Genomic DNA, 19,383 nt, shown 5'->3' with positions numbered 1-19,383 from the left:
GGACCAGAGGTGGGGGATCAGTCTAGGACGGGGGGGTTGTGTCGGGAGAGGGTGGGGCACACAGTAAAAGGGTGTCAAACTGGGAGTGCGAGGAAAGGTCAGTCGCGGAAGGGGAGGGGGTCAGAACTAGACAGTGTGGGGGAGGTCGGATCAGAAGATGTGTGTTGTTGGGGAGGTGGAGGGGTTAGACCGGGAGGGAGTTAGTCAAGTGAGGGGGGGGTTGCAGACCAAGAGGGAGATTAGTCCAGGTCGAGAGGGGGGAGGGTCAGTCCATTGCTGTGGCGGGGCGGGGGGGGGGGGGGAGATTGTGTTGGCTCGGGGATGGTGTGGGAGATCTGCTATGGGATCGTGTGTATGGGGGCTGTCCCGTGCGAGGTTAGGTCTGGGTGGGAAATAGTTCCTCTACAGTTAGAACTGATTTTTTTTCCTTCTAACTTTTTCAGAGTAACTATCAGGGTAAAACTGGCAGAACCGTTCAAAGCTAGTGATTTAAATAATTTATGCTGGATGATTCCCAGGCCAGCGCAATTGTAGTTAACGTTTCTGGACAACTGCCAGATTAGCAGTTGGAGTGCAAACTTTCTAGAGGGATTCCCCAGTGCATCATTGGGGTACCCTCTAAATGCAACACTGAGGAACCAGGAAGTTCTGGGCCTATCGCTATTTGGAGATAAAGAGGGGCCTGTGATTTTCAAATTAGTGCTAATTTATTTAAATCATGCTATTTCGTAAATGAAACGGTCAGGATTAATTAAAAAAAAGACAAAAATATATTTTCTTTTATATACATTAAAAAGTAACTTTTTATAGTTAACTTTGACAAATTTGGAATCAATTTTGTTCTGTTTGCTGCTATTTTGTTTTGGCTGTGAAATTGAGTATAAAGTTTAAGTAAATTAAATATGTGATCTGTAAGCTCATGGTAGAGGGTAGATACCAACTCAGTCTGAGTGTTTGCAGATCATGGTCCATGCATCAATAAATAGGATCAGCACGTTACATGATGGATCCAACAGTTTGCCAGCTTAGTGATTTTACTGTTAGACTATCTGCTCATCTTAGGATGTTACATGATCTAGAGGTCACGGGCTCCTGGCATTTTGCCAGGGTGCTGAACAGACTCTGTTCTCACCTCATTTAAAAACAAGTATTTCCTGTGTCCTCCTTCTCCAACACCTTACATAGTCTTCAGCCATGAGTGTGCAATGGATTTTTAACTGATGTCGTTTCCTGGTGATCCCATATTATTCTGGTAGTCCCTTTACTATTTTAAGCAGTATTCTTCCTTTACATTCCCCCACAATGTCAGTAACGGATCAAGGTTGGTGACACCAAATCCGCTTCTTCTTTTGGTGAGGCTCAGGAGTCAATAGCTATTGAGACTGGGAATTGTACTCAGATCTCCCAGGGTCATTCAGTATTGTAATATCAAAGCTACCAGGCTACTCATCTGCTCTTGAACCTATTCACCATGTCCACAATGTTCTAATTTTTACTTGGTTTACTCTTCTACAACAAATATCAAATTTATATTACAAAGGTCAATCTCTGGTAAAATACGCCTGCTCGGAGAATGAGCTTAATCATTCGACTGGCTATTTAAACCAGAGGAAGTAATTGGAATCCACAGCACAAGTCCAAATCCAAAGCACATCGCTGTGTCCTGGAAAGCTGAAATAACATGGCATGGAGAGCAGCAACACAATCGACTTTGTGCTGAAGAGAAAAATCTGGAGGTCAAAGTTTGTCCTCACCCGATTAATAAGCTGTTCTCCTGTCTCGGAGGCTGTGATAAGTTTGCAGAGAGCTTGCAATGCAGCATGGGGCAACCCTTTAACACGAGAAAAACAGTGTTACAAGTAAATACAGGTATATCCTATATCGATACAACAACATACATTATATCACGACAATGATTTATGTAAACCCAAGGATATTTATAAACACCAAAATGTATCCAGCCACAGCTACACATATAAACATACATGATTATGTAACATTATAACACTCAAAACTTGTGCGAGTGTCCCATACTTCATATGCTACAACATATGTTACAACATTTTACAGTACATGAAGGCATTCGTTTGCACAAAGAGAATAAACTCTTGAGGAACAAAAGTAGCCGAGCCACAGGTCTTCAGACCCTTAATTGACATTCCTTCAAAGAAACCCATGGTTCCAATCTTCAGTCTTGAGCAGCAATTAACCTCCAAATAAACTCTTCTGTGTCGACGTAATATTCACTTAATATTATAATCTTGAAGGGGCATATGCCAACGCTTAAACAGCGGAATAAAACATTGCGTTTGACATGGAATAATGTACCTGGCCTTAAAATCAACATTGTCAATGACTTACCACAAGCAGTACCACAGGAGATTTGCTAATATCTATCCAGCTGTCATGGTGTTCATAGATTCCTGACATATTTAAATATAATCTATAAGCATAGTGATTCATATAGGCACATATATGCACAAGGCACGAAAATAGGGGCTGGTTTAGCACATTGGGCTAAATAGCTGGCTTGTAATGCAGGCCAAGGCCAGCAGCGCGGGTTCAATTCCCGTAACAGCCTCCCCGAACAGTCGCCAGAATGTGGCGACGAGGGGCTTTTCACAGTAACTTCATTTGAAGCCTACTTGTGACAATAAGCGATTTTCATATAAAGTCATGCACGGCTTATGTGTGGAATTTTTTGTTCTGGAAACTAAGTGCCCTGACGGGCAGGAAGGTTGATGTGATTCCCGCTGGGCAGCAGGGTGGGTGAACATGCGCAATCTTCTGCTTTTCAGCTTATTATTGTGCATCTGAAAGGAGCTCAGAAAATGGAGTGGCAGGGCAACTTTCATGGGGTGGAAGGTCCTGGCACTATGTTTAAAGGGCACCAAGAAACACATTCACTCAATGCAGGCCAGGAGCTCCACACAACTCCTACAGATTCTTTACGGCCACAGCTTGTACTGGAGAAGCCAGCAGATGTGAGGAACAGACAAGGGTGCCTCTGGCATTGCCTTTCACTCATCTCTGATAAAAGCTTTGCCGGAGATACACCCATGGTCGGGCCAACACTCGCCATTCAGAGCTCCATGTTTGCCAGCTTCTTGACCGTATATAGACCTTGCTCCTGGCATGTGCGAACCGGCGACAGGCCCTCCATCTCCTCATTTGGATGAGAGCCATTACCAAGGTAGGGTTGCCTGCAGCTTGCGTCATCAATGCCTCAGTGGAAGTGTGAACGAATTGAATGGATACATTAAGTGAGCATGTCCTTTTCAGGTTTCTCTCTATCTCAAAGCCAACAGACCATTACTAAGCCTTTCACCTGGCCACAATCTAGAAGACATGGCATCCCCATCCCACCCTTTTACGTAAAGAACATCCTGCAGGAATTGAGATGGGTGATCCTCCTGTTCGTACATGAATGTGTATGGAGGGTGATGAGAACCATGTTCAAGAAGACTCATATGGACATTTTTACACTTGGCTCCACCACCCTTGAAACTCTGTAGAGAGACCATTGCCATGGCAGCATAGAAAGACTAACCACATGATCTCTTGTCAGCCATGACTATTTACCCAGCAGAGTGGAAGTCTGGAGCCCTGAGCCAACTGTCCTCCATCAACCATGCCCCTCTGAGGCATCCATCTCCCTCCATCCCTCCATTCCTGCCTCTAACTACAGCTGATGGCAAATGGCATAGAATGAACACCAGCACAGCACCTTGCTGGGATCTCGGTGTTATGAGACCCATGTGTCAGAAACAAACCTGCTGCAATGTCGGTTACACCACAGACAGGAGAACACACCTGAGCACCTCTAACATCCAGTTGTTTCATAATTATGAGGGTGTCCCTTTAATTGGCCACTTGGGCTGACCTTGAACTCCACCCACCTGGAAAGATCCTCTTCTCACTTCGCGGATTCACAAATCCAGTCTTGAGAAAATGGTGTGCGGAATGTTCCAGACATGTTGCACCACCATCCCCCCATTATCACCAACTTCCACCCACCACCATAGACCCACCAAACATCACCATTCCTCACCCCTCCATCACCCTTGAACCTCTCCCCGTTACCCTAGACCCTATAATGATTCACCTCCACATGACTTCTCCACCCTCAGATCCGACACCCACTACCATCCCCATGTCCATCCTGTCCCTATCCCCACCCGTTATCCGAGCCATCTGTCTTGTCCGCCCTGTGACCCATCTGATGAGACCTACACCGACCAGAATCGCACCCTGAACCTGCCAACCTACTGCATCCCACTCCCCCCTCTGACTGTGACTATTCCCTCCTACCACCAGTACTGAGTGCTCCATGCAGGACCCCACTGTCAACACCACTGACTCTGCCTCTAAGGCATCCCCTCCCTTCCTGGACACTCCCCCACCCCCCAGGCACTCTCCCCCTCTTCTCCTGTCCAGCCACGGTGCAGCTTGTGATACATGTACCTGTAATTTCACAGCACCACTCTTAAAGGTAAGCAAAAGCAGTGTCTCCGTACCTTGGCATGCAGTGAAGCTCGTCAGGTGCACACCACTTCAATACAGTCAAGAAACAGATCCTTCTAAAAATCCACTGGCGGGATTGTTGAGCGAACATAATTACGGTGAATTAGCCTTTTAATGAGCATTCATGAGACGCAAATATGGTTCCTGCCATAGGTCAGTGGGAAACTCAAGCCACCTTTAAACCACCATCAAAGTCAGGAGAATAAATTTCCAAAGTAATTTCCCATTGGTGGGACAGAGACTTTTGCCAGCCTGCCAAATTGTACCCACTGCCTGCCACGGATGCTGCTCCTGGTGGTACAGGAGAATTCCACTCTGTGTTAACATGGCTCAGGCCCATAATGTCCTGGTTCCCCAGCGTCACAATTAGGAGGTACCCCTATGATGTGCTGGGAATCTCTCTAGGAGGTTCCCACGTAAGTGTTTCCCAGCAATTGCCCAGAAGTGCTAACTTCCTCTGGACAATTGCGCTGGGTTGGGAACCATCTGGCAAAAGTGATTTAAACTCTGAAAGAGTAAGAGGGAATAATAATAATAATCGCTTATTGTCACAAGTCGGCTTCAATGAAGTTACTGTGAAAAGCCCCTAATCGCCACATTCCGGCGCCTGTTCGGGTACACAGAGGGAGAATTCAGAATTCTCAGCTGGTACAGGAATTGAACCCGCTCTGCTGCCTTGTTCTGAATCAGAAACCAGCTGTCTAGCCCACTGAGCTAAACCAGCCCTCCAGCTAAACCAGCCATTCTACCCATCAAGTCTGCACCGGCCCTTGGAAAGAGCACCCCATTTAAGCCCAGACTTCCAATTTATCCCCGTAACCCAGCTTAACCTTTTTGGACACTAAGGGCAATTTATCATGGCCAATCCATCAAACCTGCGCATCTTTGGACTGTGGGAGGAAACCGGAGCACCCGGAGGAAACCCACGCAGACACGGGGAGAACGTGCAGACTCCGCACAGACAGTGACCCAAGCTGGGAATCGAACCTGGGACCCTGGAGCTGTGAAGCAACTGTGCTAACCATTGTTCTACCGCCAGATTTGTTGTTTGCAATCTTTCACGGCATTCCTTACAGGAGTTGAAATATTGATAAGGAATGCAGAGCTTTGTGATATGCAGCGTTACATATTTTTAATGTTATTTGAAATAGAAGGATTGCTCATTAAAGTTAAGAAAGAATTGTAGGAAATATCGCGTAGAAATTCTGAGTTAATCTGATATATATATATAGACAGGAATGCTGGGTAGATAAGGTGACAGTAGAAACAGCAATATGTATATAATATAAACACAGCAACAGAATTACAGCAACATATAAACTTGTGGCATCATACACGAATGCAACATTATATACAAATATGGTGATAAAAACATGGCAATGTAGAAACAGTGCTCCACAGGCTAACAATGATAATCAATAATGTGGTGATGAATATGTATAAGACAAGCTGAAATAAAAACACTGCAATTTATATTAAGATGGTAATGCCGTAAACCTTGCCGATATGTTAAACACTGCAGCATGTATAAGAGCAGCCCCCTTGTTTTCATCATCTATCTTTTTTGTTACACCAGTTTTCTTTCTTCCTTGGGGTGTGGATGAGATATATCACTCATCCAGTCCCATTCAGCTATAAGAGTGATAGATTGATCTCCAGATTGTTCAGTAACTGTCAGTCCTGCCACACTGGCAGTGCACAGCAGGCAGGAGGCACACTTGTAGTGTGCAATCAGAAGTTATATATATATTTCTGTAAAAATATATATTAACAGCAATATAAATTTGCAAAGGCACTCGTATTGTTGCATTCTGCATTATTGACTGAAATCATACACCTTGTTAGGTTTTGCACTGTGGCCTGCAAGGAATCCTCTCTGATGCAAATTTAAAGCTACATCAAAGATTTTCTTTTTTGTTTTAAATTAAAGCACCTTTTAAAAGCGAATGTAATGAAGGGAAGGAACTGTCAGGAATGTCACAGTACGAGTCAGTTCCATGCATTTATAAATGTGTAATACCCGCTAGCAGCGTAATGACTCCAACCAACAACCACAAAGGATCGGATTTATTTTAATATATTATAATTAAAATGAAGTAATTCTATCAAAGAGCACTTTGGGAAATGCAATGTACAAGGTCAGCCACAACTGCAAGCCATTCTCCACAGGGAGACTCCGGATCCCTCTACATTGCCTTCTATTCCACAATTGAGGCCTGTTTGGAGATGCCCACTCTCCCCCACCCAGCACCGTCCCCGCCCCACCCCTACAGTCTAACAATTTGACCATTTGATTTGATTCAAATGCAGGAATAGAAACATCAATACCACTTCTATGTCTGACAGGTTATCCACAGAATGTAAGGTGCACAAACTCGAAGGGTCCCAGCTTTTGATCATTGGTCTGTAACAATTTTCTACTGGATTTGTGGAGCATTCCCAGCAGGCCAGCATAAGTCAAGTAAAAAGAAATTAACCGGTTCTAATTATCTATGAAACACCTGCTAGAAGGTACACATATGTAGACATTGGGTAATGGTGGTATCAGCCTGTGAAGCCCTTCTCCACTGCTTACTGACTGGCCTCCAACACAAAAAACAGGTACTTGGGTAAGGTACCAGAGGGCACACCTGTGGAACAACATCCCAGCAAGAAGTCAACGGGCAGGATTTTCCGTTGCCCCTGCTAGCTGCGGGATTTGCGATGGCATGCTGAATCCCGCGTCGGGTCAAAATCGGGATTGGCGCTGGGCATCAGACTCATCACGAGTTCCCCCGGCCTGCCCCATCAGCCATAATGGCGTTCCCGCCCCACACCGGCGGGAACATGAGCTATTATCGGGTTTGAAGACCGATTCAAGTGCCGCCTGTGTTGCTCTCGGTCCCTCAGATGGGAATCGCATTGGCATGATTTGATGTTTAAAAATGGATCCTGATGGCTTGCAGTCTGAGAGGTGGCAAGGGGATGAGTACCCTCCTTACAATTGCCTCCAGGGTGCCGAGGGGATCCTCCATGGGAGGTGGGGGTCAGTGGGCATGTGCTGGGCTGGAGGGGTTCAGATCACAGGTTTTTCCTGGGATGGGTGTTGTTTGGCTGCTCTTCCCATCTGCAGCCTTTAAACAGTCAATCAGTATCTAGAAATTAAAGTACTCTCATGATAAAGTGAAAGTGTTTCCATCTTGACACTTAAACCCTTTAAAAACAGTATGCCAAGTTCAAAGATCTCTAAAATGAAAGTAAAAGTAATCCCTTTAAGTGGTGGAAATCTTTGAAGTAGTTTTCCAACAGTCAGTTTCATTGCCCTTTAAAGCATTGAAGTTTGTATGCCTGGAAGTCTAAAAGCTTTGAACTGCATTATTTATATTTAATTTCACGCACCATTGTCTGCTGTAAGCTTTTTGACTGACAGGTTGAGGCAGTTTCAAAGATTCTTTATATATATAGCTCTTCAGGGATCCATTAACACAGGGAGCAGGCAGTCTCCAACCGCAGTTTTTTTAAGAGGCTGTCTCTTTATTCTCAAATGCTTCCACGAAAGAACAGCGAAATTGTCCGTAATCGGCACGATGTCCGTGGACTGGTGCCAAAAACGGCGCAAATCAGTCCGGCATCGTGCCGTCCCCAAGGTGCGGAATCGCCCCGCGCCCCCCCCCCCCAGCACCCCGGAGCCCGCCCGCGCCACCTTGTCCCGCCGGTAAGAGAGGTGATTTAATCCACGCCGGTGGGACAGGCATTCTAGCAGCAGGACTTCGGCCCATCTGGGCCAGAGAATCGCCGGGGGGGGGGGGGGGGGGGGGCGCCAATCGACCAAGTGTGAGTCCCACCCCCGCCGAATATCCGGTGCCGGAGAATTCGGCAACCGGCGGGGGTGGGATTCACGCCAGCCCCCGGCGATTCTCCGACCCGGCGGGGGGGTCGGAGAATCTCGCCCCAGGTGTGGGGGCAGCAGCACCACACCAAAATCTCCAACAGGTTTGTAAAACTTAGGCCTGAATTTCCTGCCTGTTGGGCCCTTGAGGTTTAAGGGCCCAGAGGCAGTTATAGAATCCGCTGCCGGGCGAGATTGCGTTGTAAACACGGTTTCATGCTGAGTGGCTTGTTTAAGCCTGCCCAGCGTGAAATGTGTCCTCTTGTTGGTCCGACGGTCCAGGCAGGGGCGGGAACAAGTCAGGCGCCAGTTCCAATGGGGACCAGACGGGAGATTGAAAAACTGTAGAGGCAGTTCCCTGAAGCTGCTTGGAGCTGTGGGTGAGGCTGAGAAAGGTGTCTGCAACCATTAAAGTAATTATCCTGTTATCCGGCAAAGACTTAGCACCTTAGCAGGCATGACATACTGCACCATACCTGGATACAGTGCTATAAAAGGTTTAACAATGTTCTGCGGTCAGCAAAGTTGAGTACAGAGTTGACATCGAACTGTGCGGAAAAGTATAGTCAGGTAGCCGCTCCTCACCACCTTGAGGGGTGTAGGAATGTTTGTGTCAACTGGGCACTGAAGCCTGCGCCAGCTGGCAGCTCCATCCTCTTGGCCTGAGTGCATTGAAGGGTGCAAAGTGCCAGTCTGACATGCCCCATAACCTGGTTCTCAGGGTAGGTGCGTCACACTGGAATGGTGCTACAGGGAGAGTTAGCACGAATAAATTCTCTTCTGCCCTTTCAGAAGAGAAGCCGTAGTTTGGTGGAGCGCAGTAGAATGGGTGGTGGGGACTCCCTGGAGCTTGAATGCCACCGCAGAGGTCATTCGACCAGTCACGGTGAGACAAATGTCTCAGAGGAAGGCAAGAGTGCACAGCACAGAGGCAGGAGTGGCAATCATTGTAGGGATGTCTCATCTGAAATGGAAATGTCAAGTCAAGTGTGCCCATGAATCCTCCAATCAAGGAGGCACCATTCTCTGTTGTATCACCAGCCCTCCTAGCATGCACATTGACTATGCAATGATTGAATGTACTGATATACTGTCTTCCTCCTGCTGGTGCACTATCCACAAGAGGTTCCAAGGACCCCGGAGACCCTCCTTTAACCCCTGATGAGGAGACACTAACATGTGCACACACATCACACCCTCTTTCTGAACCAGGCACCAGTGCAGATACTGGTACCTTGGTGGGCATTAATTTGTCGGCTCTGGTTGCAGTGCACAATGGTGAGGGCACAGCTCACTGGCATGAAGAGCTGACAGAGGCAGAGAATGCCCAGGCACTGGCAGTCGGAGGATTGCTGGAGACCAAAAACATGTTGAGTCCAAGGGAAATGATGAGCCTCTGGAGTTGTCAATCAGGCAGCAGATGCTGGATGTCCAGTAGGATGCAATGGGAGATCTGTCTGAAATTCATGAGGGTCTGTACGTCATGGAGGAGCCCATGTGTAACGTGTAGAGCGGCACGGTAGCACAGTGGTTAGCACAGTTGTTTCATAGCTCCAGGGTCCCAGATTTGATTCTCGGCTTGGGTCACTGTCTGTGCGGAGTCTGCAACGTTCTCCCCGTGTTTGCGTGGGTTTCCTCCGGGTGCTCCGGTTTCCTCCCACAGTCCAAAGATGAGAAGGTTAGGTGGATTGCTGAATTGCCCTTAGTGTCCAAAAAGGTTGGGTGGGGTTGCTGCTGGGTTGCGGGGATGGGGTGGAGGTGTGGGCTTGGGTAGGGTGCTTTTTCCAAGGCCCGGTGCAGACTCGAATGGGCCGAATGGCCTCCTTCTGCACTGTAAATTCTCTGATTCTATGTGAGCACTGCGTGGACCCTTCGCACCGAGTACAAATCCTCCTCCATTGAAACAGACGATTCTCATGGAGAGACAGCTTCAGGAACAGAATTCGGGGGGGGTGCGAAAAGTAAGTTTAAGTCACCTTGACCAAAACAAGGACTTTTCATAAGTGACATTGTTCCCACTCAACATTGGAAACGTTCTTTGTGGTGTGAATGTTAACACCAAAAAATGTTGGGCAGGATTTTCCAGTGGAGCCCTGAGACCAGAAATTCCCATCCGAGTTCAACCAACCATTAAATGGTGCGTCAAGTTGTCCATCCCAACCATGATCATTCCCGTGGTGGACGGAACTGGAGAAATTAGCTTGTTATGTTTTCTTTTTGTTACCTTACATGTGAGATAAATATTGATTTTGCTTTAATGGCCTGACTATGCATGATGGTTGCCATAGGTACAGGACATGACAGGAGCTTGTAAATTTATTGCATTGGCTGTTAATGGACTTTGGGCTGGCTCATCAAAAATGTATTGTGAGGAGGCTGTGTCCTTGGCATGAGGTAGATTCGATGCCTTGGTAGACTAGCTGAAGGTGCGCACAATCAAGGCCTCCCTGCTGTGCCTGCCTCCCTCAAGATCCCTCATGTCTGCCTGAACGTCCTCATCCTGTGCCTTTCTAGGCTCCTCATCAGAACCATCAGCAGAGCCATCCTCTGAATCTGCCTCGCTCCCCTCATCCTCCATTGGGGCCCCCTGCCAGAGCCAGATTGTGCAGAGTGCAGCACACCAAAGCAACACGCCCTCTGGAGGATATTGCAATGCGGTTCAGGCATCTGAGCCTCATTTTCAGCAGGCCAATGGTCCTCATAACTACCACCATTGTGGTGGGAGGCATGACTCTTGTTGTACCTCTCCTCCGCTTCTGTTCTGAAGTGCTGGAGTGGCGTCATGAGCCCCTTTTCAGGGTATAGCCCTCGTCACCCTGGAGCCTTTCATCCAAATGGACTGGAACCTTGGCACATGCGGAGTGTTGCAGGGTGTAGGCATCTTGCAAGCTGCCAGAGCAATGGATACAGACTTGCAGAACCTGCGTCTTTTCATTGCAGATGATCTGAATGTTCACTGAGTGGAACCCTTTTCTCTTCAGAGCCATGTGAGTACAGTTGATGGCGCACTGGATGCTGGGAAGCCAATCGCCGTGAAGCTGCTGGCTCTCTCAGCAAGGCCGAGCACATTGGCCCGGTAATGAATGAATTGCACCTGACGAAAATGTCAGAAACGAGCTTGGTAATACTCTGGGCAGCTGACTGGGACACAACTTACTGAACCCCACTGACCCCTGGAAAGAACTGGAGGTGTTGAAGTTGTAGGTCACAGAACAACTGGGAGTTATACACGCAAAGGTGTTCACCCAAGCAGTTGCAGCTGATCTCCAGTCCAATCATCTGGCGGATGGTGATAAAGGTGTCCCTGCAGAGGCGGAGCCTCCTGAGGCACTGGACCTCAGGAATGTTGAGCTGGTTGGAGTACTGCCTGTACATGGCTCTGTTGCATTTCTGAGAGATTATCTGTATCTTCCACAGTGAAGACATTCACAATGGCGGAACTTTACTGTTTTTTTTTTAAGTGCTCGGGTAGGAAAAGCTAAGTGTAGCCTGCCAGCTGCCAGCTTTTCCCGCCGTATTTTTTGATACTTGGGAGAAAGAGGTGAAGGTGCAGATGCCACAAAATCATCCCTATCGGCAAGTTAGGCTTTGAAAAGATAAACGTACCCTTTCTAATAAATAAAAGAACACTTCATGGATCACGCCCTCCCCAAGGAACCCCCCTCCCCTCCCCCCCCAATGGAACTCCAACCCTCTGTGCACTGCCCCTGGCACTGCCCCCAGGATCGGGCATGACCCTCTCCCCCAGGGGATGTATGCACCTGTGCGCCTCTGGCAGGTTCTATCTACCAGGTGCACATCATTGACGTGTTGCTGTGATGGACAATCTAACGTGGGGGGGAGGCAACATAATCAATTAGATGTAAATGGCAATCCCAACCTTAAAAGTTGGCGTCCCTGTTGCATCAATGCCAGGGGGTGGGGACAATCGAGCAAGGAAATCCCACTGGCATAGTAGCTGTTTTGGGTCTCTCGCTTGATTCCCTGCCCCCTGTGCCGTTTCCATCCCCCAAAAATGGGGGCCAAAAATCCCCTCCAGTATAATTTTTTATTTCTCACCATTTCCCTATTCTCCATTACACATTCTCCTGTCTCCACTTGCAATGGACCCACGTGTGTCCGTGTTAATCTTTTCCTTTGCACATATATAAAGATGTTTTCAGTCACCATGTCAGCATTTATGTATCTTGCTAGCTTGTGTTCACATTCTCTATTTCATTTCTTTATCAATTTCTTGGTCCTCTTTTGCTGTATCCTAAATTGCTCTCAATCTTTGGGCTTACCATTTTTTATGCCAACCTTATAAGCCACTTCCTTTGATCTAATGCAACCTTCAACTTCTTTTGTTAGCCAAAGTTGATTCACCTTTCCTGTTGAGTTTTGTGTCTTAGGGGAATGTGCACTTCTTGGAGACCACATAATACCTCTTTAAATACTGGCTGCCATCAAATTGTTTGGTGAATTTTCCAAATCCATCATTACCACCTCGACCCTCATACCGTCATAGTTTCCTTTGTTCAGATTTAAGACCCTATTATAACATTCTATTATATTATGGTCACTATTGCCTAAAGACTCTTTTGTAGCAAGTTTATTAATTAGCCCATTAGGGTAAGTTGGCCAGAACAGGTAAGGATGGCAGATTTCCTTCTCCAAAGGACATTAGCGAACCAGATGGATTTTTATAACAACAGACGGTAGTTATCATGGTCACCATTATCTGAGACTAGCTTCAGATTTAATAATTGAATTTAAATTTCACCGACTCCCGCTGTGGATTTAAATCTATGTCTCCCATAGCATTAGTCTCTGGATTACTAGCCGAATGATATTACATTCCCCCGCCGCCTCTCCTTGGATCAGAATACTAATTGCCTTTAAAAGCACAAGTGTAAAAGGTGCATAGTTGGAGGTTGCTACCAGCGTCAATCATATTGCTAATTTCCGGTCATACCTGAGAAATAAAGTGTTCTTCAGGGATTAAGCATGGCACATCGCAGCAGCAGCGGGGATCTCATTGGCATCTTATCTGTACTATACATGAACTGACAGTGCGTGATGGGATAACGCGCTGGAAAACCTTCCCTGCACCCAACCTGCAACTAACTTCTGAGTGTTTCAAGGGAACACTGTCCCTTGTAAGGGTGCATTGTGCAATGTTATGAATGCCATACAATTTAGGCTATCTTTAGACTGTTTTGGAAATATACTATGACATGTACATCATGGGTGTGATTCTCCGATCCTGAGGCTAAGTGTTGACGCCGTCGTAAACGCCGTTGCATTTCTCGACGGCGTCAACATGGCCTCAGGAGCAGCAATTCTGACCCCTACAGGTGGCGAGCACGACACTGGAGTGACCCACGCCCTCCAGCTGTCGATCCCCAGCATCAGATGGGTGCCGCGAGTCAGCGCATGTGCAATGGGACCGGCGCCAGTGCGCGCATGCGCAGTGGTTCCCTTCTCCGCGCTGGCTCCAACGCAACATGGCGCAGGGCTACAGGGGCTGGCGCAGAACAAAAGAGGCCCCCAGCCCGCCGATCGTGGGCCAGGCCACAGCGGAGGTCCCCCCCAGGGTCGCCCCCCCCCCCCCCCAACCAGGCTGTCCCCAGATGCATCCACGCTGAGGTCCCGCTGGATGAGAGCAGGTGTGGACGGCGCCGGCGGGACTCGGCCTTTTTAGCGTGGCCGCTCGGCCCATCCCAGGCCGAGAATCGCCGGGGGGGGGGGGGGTCCCCGCAGAGCGCCCTCCAACCGGCGCCGCGCCGACTGCGCGGTGCCAATTGCGCCGATTTTCCGCTCTCCGGAGAATCGGCAGACCGGCGTCGGGGCAGTGTGGCGCAATTCCCGCTGGTCCCGGTGATTCTCCGGCCGGCCGCCGGGGTGAGAGAATCCCGCCCCCTGTTTTTGTTGTAAAAATTGCTGCTCTTCGTCTTTCAAGTTATGTAGCGGCATTTAAAAGAATCCGCAAAACCTGGAAATCTGAAATGGAAAGGGAAAATTCCAGAAATGCACAGCAGAGGCCACCAGCTAAACAAAAAAGGGACAGGTTAAAACAGCAGGTGAAACCCCAATGCAGAGAGGTAGCTTTACCTAGGAGTGACTGGAGTGTAGTGCTGCACTGCTGAAGCCGATCTCCAGGGTCTGACACTGGAAAGAAGACAGCTGCCGGAAGTCCGCTGGCTGGAGGATCTAGCCTGAATCCCACTGCCGTAAGGAGCGACTGCCAACCTGGCACACCGCCTACTTTGTTCTCCACACTGTGCTGGGAGGTATACATGGAATTTCGTTGGCCATTTTGTATTCGCTGAAGTGACTTCTCCACCTGAAGTAAAAAGAATGAGAATAGGCTTTCCATTTCTCAAACAAGTCCAACCATATTACTTATTTCTCGAAACTCCAACCCTATGTGATACCAAAAAATAATGGACCTGAAATTTGCTGGGCATACACAATTTTGTATTAAATGGGTCAATTAAAATACATTAAAATACCCAATAACGCAAACTCATATAATTGTGGCAAACACTTATACTCTAATGTTGCATGGCACAATTTCAAAACAGAACTGAAGAGGACTGTTTTTAATTTTAAAACATATGGAGCAACTTGCCTATCAAACCAACGAGACATAAATGGGTGAAGGTGGTATTGGAGTTGGAGCCTGTGGCATAGAAGAACAGATCATGGCTCCGCACAGACAAACACCTTCATTGGGGGATGATTTCCCTTTGGCCGATAATAGACAAAATGCAGAAGGAAATTGGCCTCTTGCGGCTACATCTATTGAAATTATGAATGCATTCCTTTAAAGATGGTTCAATGAGCTTCTTATAAATAACAAAATGTGATCTTTCCGCACAGGTTCCTAATCCCTGCTGTGTTGACATTAACAGCTCAAACATCCCCCATACATGGAGGTAGGGGTGTCACCAAGGAACTGCTGCAATGCAGCATATCCAGCACCAAACTGTAGTGTGGCACTAGCCAAGACTTGGGGGCAACTTTATTGCCTGTCGAAGATAGGTGCTTTAGGAGATTCCGCAAGAAGGGAAAAACAATTTAAAAAAAGAAAATTGCTTTTTATAGGTAATTGAGCTTAGCAGCCTGCCCTTAACAACTGTCTATCTGCTGGCTGACCTCTTTTCCCAGGCAGAAACATCAACAGGCAGAACATGTTCCCCATCAGGCTTGTTGCTTCAATTTCAACACAGCGATGGGCCTGTACTAGCAGTTCACAGAAAGTGACAGAGAGTATGCGCTTCAGTACATATTTTTCCAGAAGGATATACACACACTCCATACATTATATTCATCTGTATGGACATCATTTTAAAAAAAGGCATGCTGCTCCTTTTACAATGACCAACTTATTCATGAAACACAACGTCATAATTACAAGCATTTTATGGCAGTTCTAGGTCTAGAAAAGTACACGTGACTATTACAGGGAGCGCCTGACTTTGAGTAAGAAGTAGTGTTGGGGAGAGTGAGAATTTTGAAGCCAAAGTCGGATTACACTAAGGATCCGCACTGAGCCACTTCCTCTTACCGATTGCCATGATTGAGCAAGTGGGATGGGAGCTGCCATGGTCATTGATATTTGCAGATGACATTGAAATATTTGGTGGGGATGATGAGAATATGACTGAATATCTGGGGAGGTGGATAAAAGTGCTGGAAGACAGGAAGGAGTATGGAGATCAGTCGACCAAAGATCCAGTCTATGGGCAGTCAGTTGGAGCCGAGTAAAGAGGATCAGAGTGACGGTGTAAAGATTACAGATGAAGACTTGGATTAAGTGAGTAGCTTCAAGTACGTGGGGTTCAGTGGTAGCAGAAGATGCAAATTTAGAATTGGAAATTGAACAACAGGTTAGCTCTGGTTGGAATATCGGAAGAAATGCAATGGAGTGTTATGTGCGAGAAAACTATCGTGAGAATTGAAAAGAGGAATCTACAAGAGAGTTGTGAGGTGAGTCGTGTTATATAGTGCAGAAACTTGGGCAATATCACGAGGAGAGGAACAACGACTGATGCTAATGAGATCCAAATGCTCAGGTGGATGTGTGGAGAAATGAGAAAGGAGAAAATGAGGAATCAGCAGGCCAGTGAATATTGTGGGAGTATCAATGCAAGTAGCTGAGAAGGGATTGAAGAAGCAAGGGTTCTCTATGTCTCTCTATGTTGTCATACTCACAATTGGCAATAAAGTTGTGCATTCCAAATAATAGAAATGACCAAGGAGCTCAGACAAACGTCAGAAAGCCATGACAGCCATATTAGTGGGCAAGGGCACACTGTGTACACAAGCACCATTTCTCCCGAGACACCAGCAGCAGTGTTCGGGAGTTGGGACCTCAAGAGTGAGGTGCCAGGGCAAAGGACAGCATAAATCTTCTTATACTCCAACTACTACCTCTATTGATTCCCTGTAGTGTGGCTGATTTCATGCTGGCTTTTATGTACTGCCATGGTCAAATTAATTTTCGAGGATACTTGGACAATTGTTCCCATTGGTAAGATAAGTGCAGAAACCGGCGTATTTACGATTGAGGCAATTGCAAGCTTCAAGCTATCACAATATTAAAAGAAAATCTCGTACTCAGATGCTTCTAGCTGGCCACACTGCCCACTAGCTGGAAGACATAATGTGATTTAGTTAGAATCAGTTGCTATTTTCTAATTCCCTGTGGGATTTAAATGTATAAACACAACTTCTTTTACATTTTCAGTTTAATGCTACAACTGTAATCTGTAACTTCCAAGCATGGTCAGTATTTTCACTTTGGTAATAATATTACTCTGAGGCTGAAACATTGGAACCAGATTCTACAGCGCCTCCTCCCTCCTTTCCCCTATCCCCTCACATAGAGAAGTTGATTGAGCATTTCACAGATATCCAACATACCAGGTGCAGCAGAACACGGAGAGCATCTCGGGCACGGTCGGGATGCTGGAGGATTTCAGACAGAGCCTGACCAATAAGAGATGAGGGGCTGTTCAATTTCACATCGTTTCCAATGAGTGTGAATCCTGCAGGTTTTAGACAACAGAATGATTTAAATGTCCAACGATTTCAGTAAGTAGGAACTGACATTTGTAACCAAACCATAATTTTAAAAAAATTGCTGTGTACAGTGATTGTACCATACAAAACAGCTCTATAAACCATGCATAATGCATAGTGACAGAAACCGTGAGTAATGTATAGTAACTAATGCCTGTATAATGGTGACCTGTAATCTCTGTAATAAAGTGTGATTGTAATTTCTGTATAACAGCGACTATATGTCATCAGTAATCACTATAAAATAGTGATTGTAATCTCTGCAGTAATACTGTTAATGTAATAATTTCCACACAAGGCATGGTAAATTTAAGATATGTACAATGCACCATGAGTGTGATCAATATGTAAAAGTGGCTAGAATCGCAATTTATATCGGCGACTATATTTTACCAAATGGAGTTTCTGGTCCCATATGCTCTCCATCACCAATATTGCCTGGTTGCACCTGTAACATTGCCAATGTACCTACCCCTGTCTCAGCTTATCTGCTACCGATAGCTTTATCCATGTCTCTATTATCTGTCTCAGCTATACTATCCTAATGCTTTCTTTGACTGGCCTCCTGCCTTGCACGCTGCCTAAATCTGTGCTCGTCACCTGACTCACACCATGTACAGTTCAAGCTTTATGCGTGTTCGTTGATTCTACAACGTCAGTGGCAACATCTCAATTTTAAAAGTCTCATCCTTGTCTTCAAATTCCTCTCGGTCTTCAATTCCCCCTATCTTTGTGACATCCTCCAGACTTACAACACTGTTAAGGCATCTGTGTTGGTCCAATTCTGGCATCCACAATTTTAATTGCTCTAAGATTATGACCATGCCTTCAGATGGCAACGATGAAATTCCATCCCTAAGCCTCTCTACCTTTCTGTCCTTTAAGGCACTCCTTGAAACCTACCTTTTTAACTAAGCTTTTAGTTCACTGTCCTAATAGCTCCTTATGTGCCTCAATGATAAATTATGTTTGAAAGCACCCCTATGATATGCCTTGGGGTGTTTTAGTGTGATGAAGGTGCTATATATATGAACAAGTTGTTGTTATAGTAACATAGAAAAGTTACAGCACAGAGGGAGGCCATTTGGCCCACCTTGTCCATGCCAGCCCAAGGACACCCAGGTGCCCTGTCTTCCTGTACCCATTCCATAGCCCAGTAGCTTACAGCACTTAAGGTGCAGATCCAGGTACTTTTTAAAAGAGGTCAGAGTCTGTGCCTCCATCATCAACTTGGGCAGAGAATTCCAGACTCCCGTTATACTCTGCGTATAAAGGTTCTTCCTCAAGTCCCCTCCACACCTTCTGCTACTTACCTTGAATCTATGTCCCCTGGTTCTAGAATTCTCCACCAAGGAAAACTATTTTATCCTGTCCACTCTATCTCTTCCCCTCATAATTCTGTACACCTCAATTAAGTCACCCCTCAGCCTTCTTTGTTCCAAGGAAAATAACCCCAACCTATCCAATCTCTCCTCATAGCCACACTTTTCTAGCCCTGCAACATTCTTGTAAACTTCCTCTGCACTCTCTCCAAGGCAATAATGTCCTTCATGTAATGCAGTGACCAGAACTGCACACAATACTCCAGTTGTGGCCTCACAAGTGTTTCATACAATTCCCAAATTATATCCTTACTTTTATATTCTACACCTCTGCCAATGAAGGAGAGCATTCCATATGCCTGCTTTACAATCTTATCTACTTGAACTATTGCCTTTAGGGGCCTGTATACTTGTTGGCCAAATTCTCTTGCTTCATCTACCCCTTCTTGAATATTCCCATTAATTGTCTACTCCCTTTAACTGATTGATTTCCCTACATGCATGACCTTACACTTCTCTGTGTTGAATTCCATCTGCCACTTTATTGCCCACTCCACCAACCCATCTATATCATTTTGGAGATTATAGCTATCCTCGACA

At 46.3% G+C, this 19,383-nt stretch overlaps 1 protein-coding gene across 6 annotated transcripts in view; it reads right to left on the bottom strand.

Annotated features, from left to right (window-relative positions):
- The window catches only part of ttc28 (tetratricopeptide repeat domain 28), a 1,212,158-nt gene that overhangs the window by 49,595 nt on the left and 1,143,180 nt on the right, over positions 1-19,383 (bottom strand). For all 6 annotated transcript variants that reach the window (XM_072489716.1, XM_072489732.1, XM_072489724.1 and 3 more), the window contains 3 exons: positions 17,303-17,427; positions 14,486-14,717; positions 1,755-1,831 (listed from right to left, as the gene is read on the bottom strand). In XM_072489716.1, coding sequence (XP_072345817.1) covers positions 1,755-1,831; positions 14,486-14,717; positions 17,303-17,427 — 434 coding nt within the window. The remainder of the gene's footprint in view (positions 1-1,754; positions 1,832-14,485; positions 14,718-17,302; positions 17,428-19,383) is intronic.

The sequence above is a fragment of the Scyliorhinus torazame genome, chromosome 1, assembly GCF_047496885.1.
Source record: "Scyliorhinus torazame isolate Kashiwa2021f chromosome 1, sScyTor2.1, whole genome shotgun sequence".
In the NCBI taxonomy this organism is placed as follows: Eukaryota; Metazoa; Chordata; class Chondrichthyes; order Carcharhiniformes; family Scyliorhinidae; genus Scyliorhinus; species Scyliorhinus torazame.
Note: the sequence above shows the minus strand (reverse complement) of the source record. Positions and strands in the feature narration are given on the sequence as shown.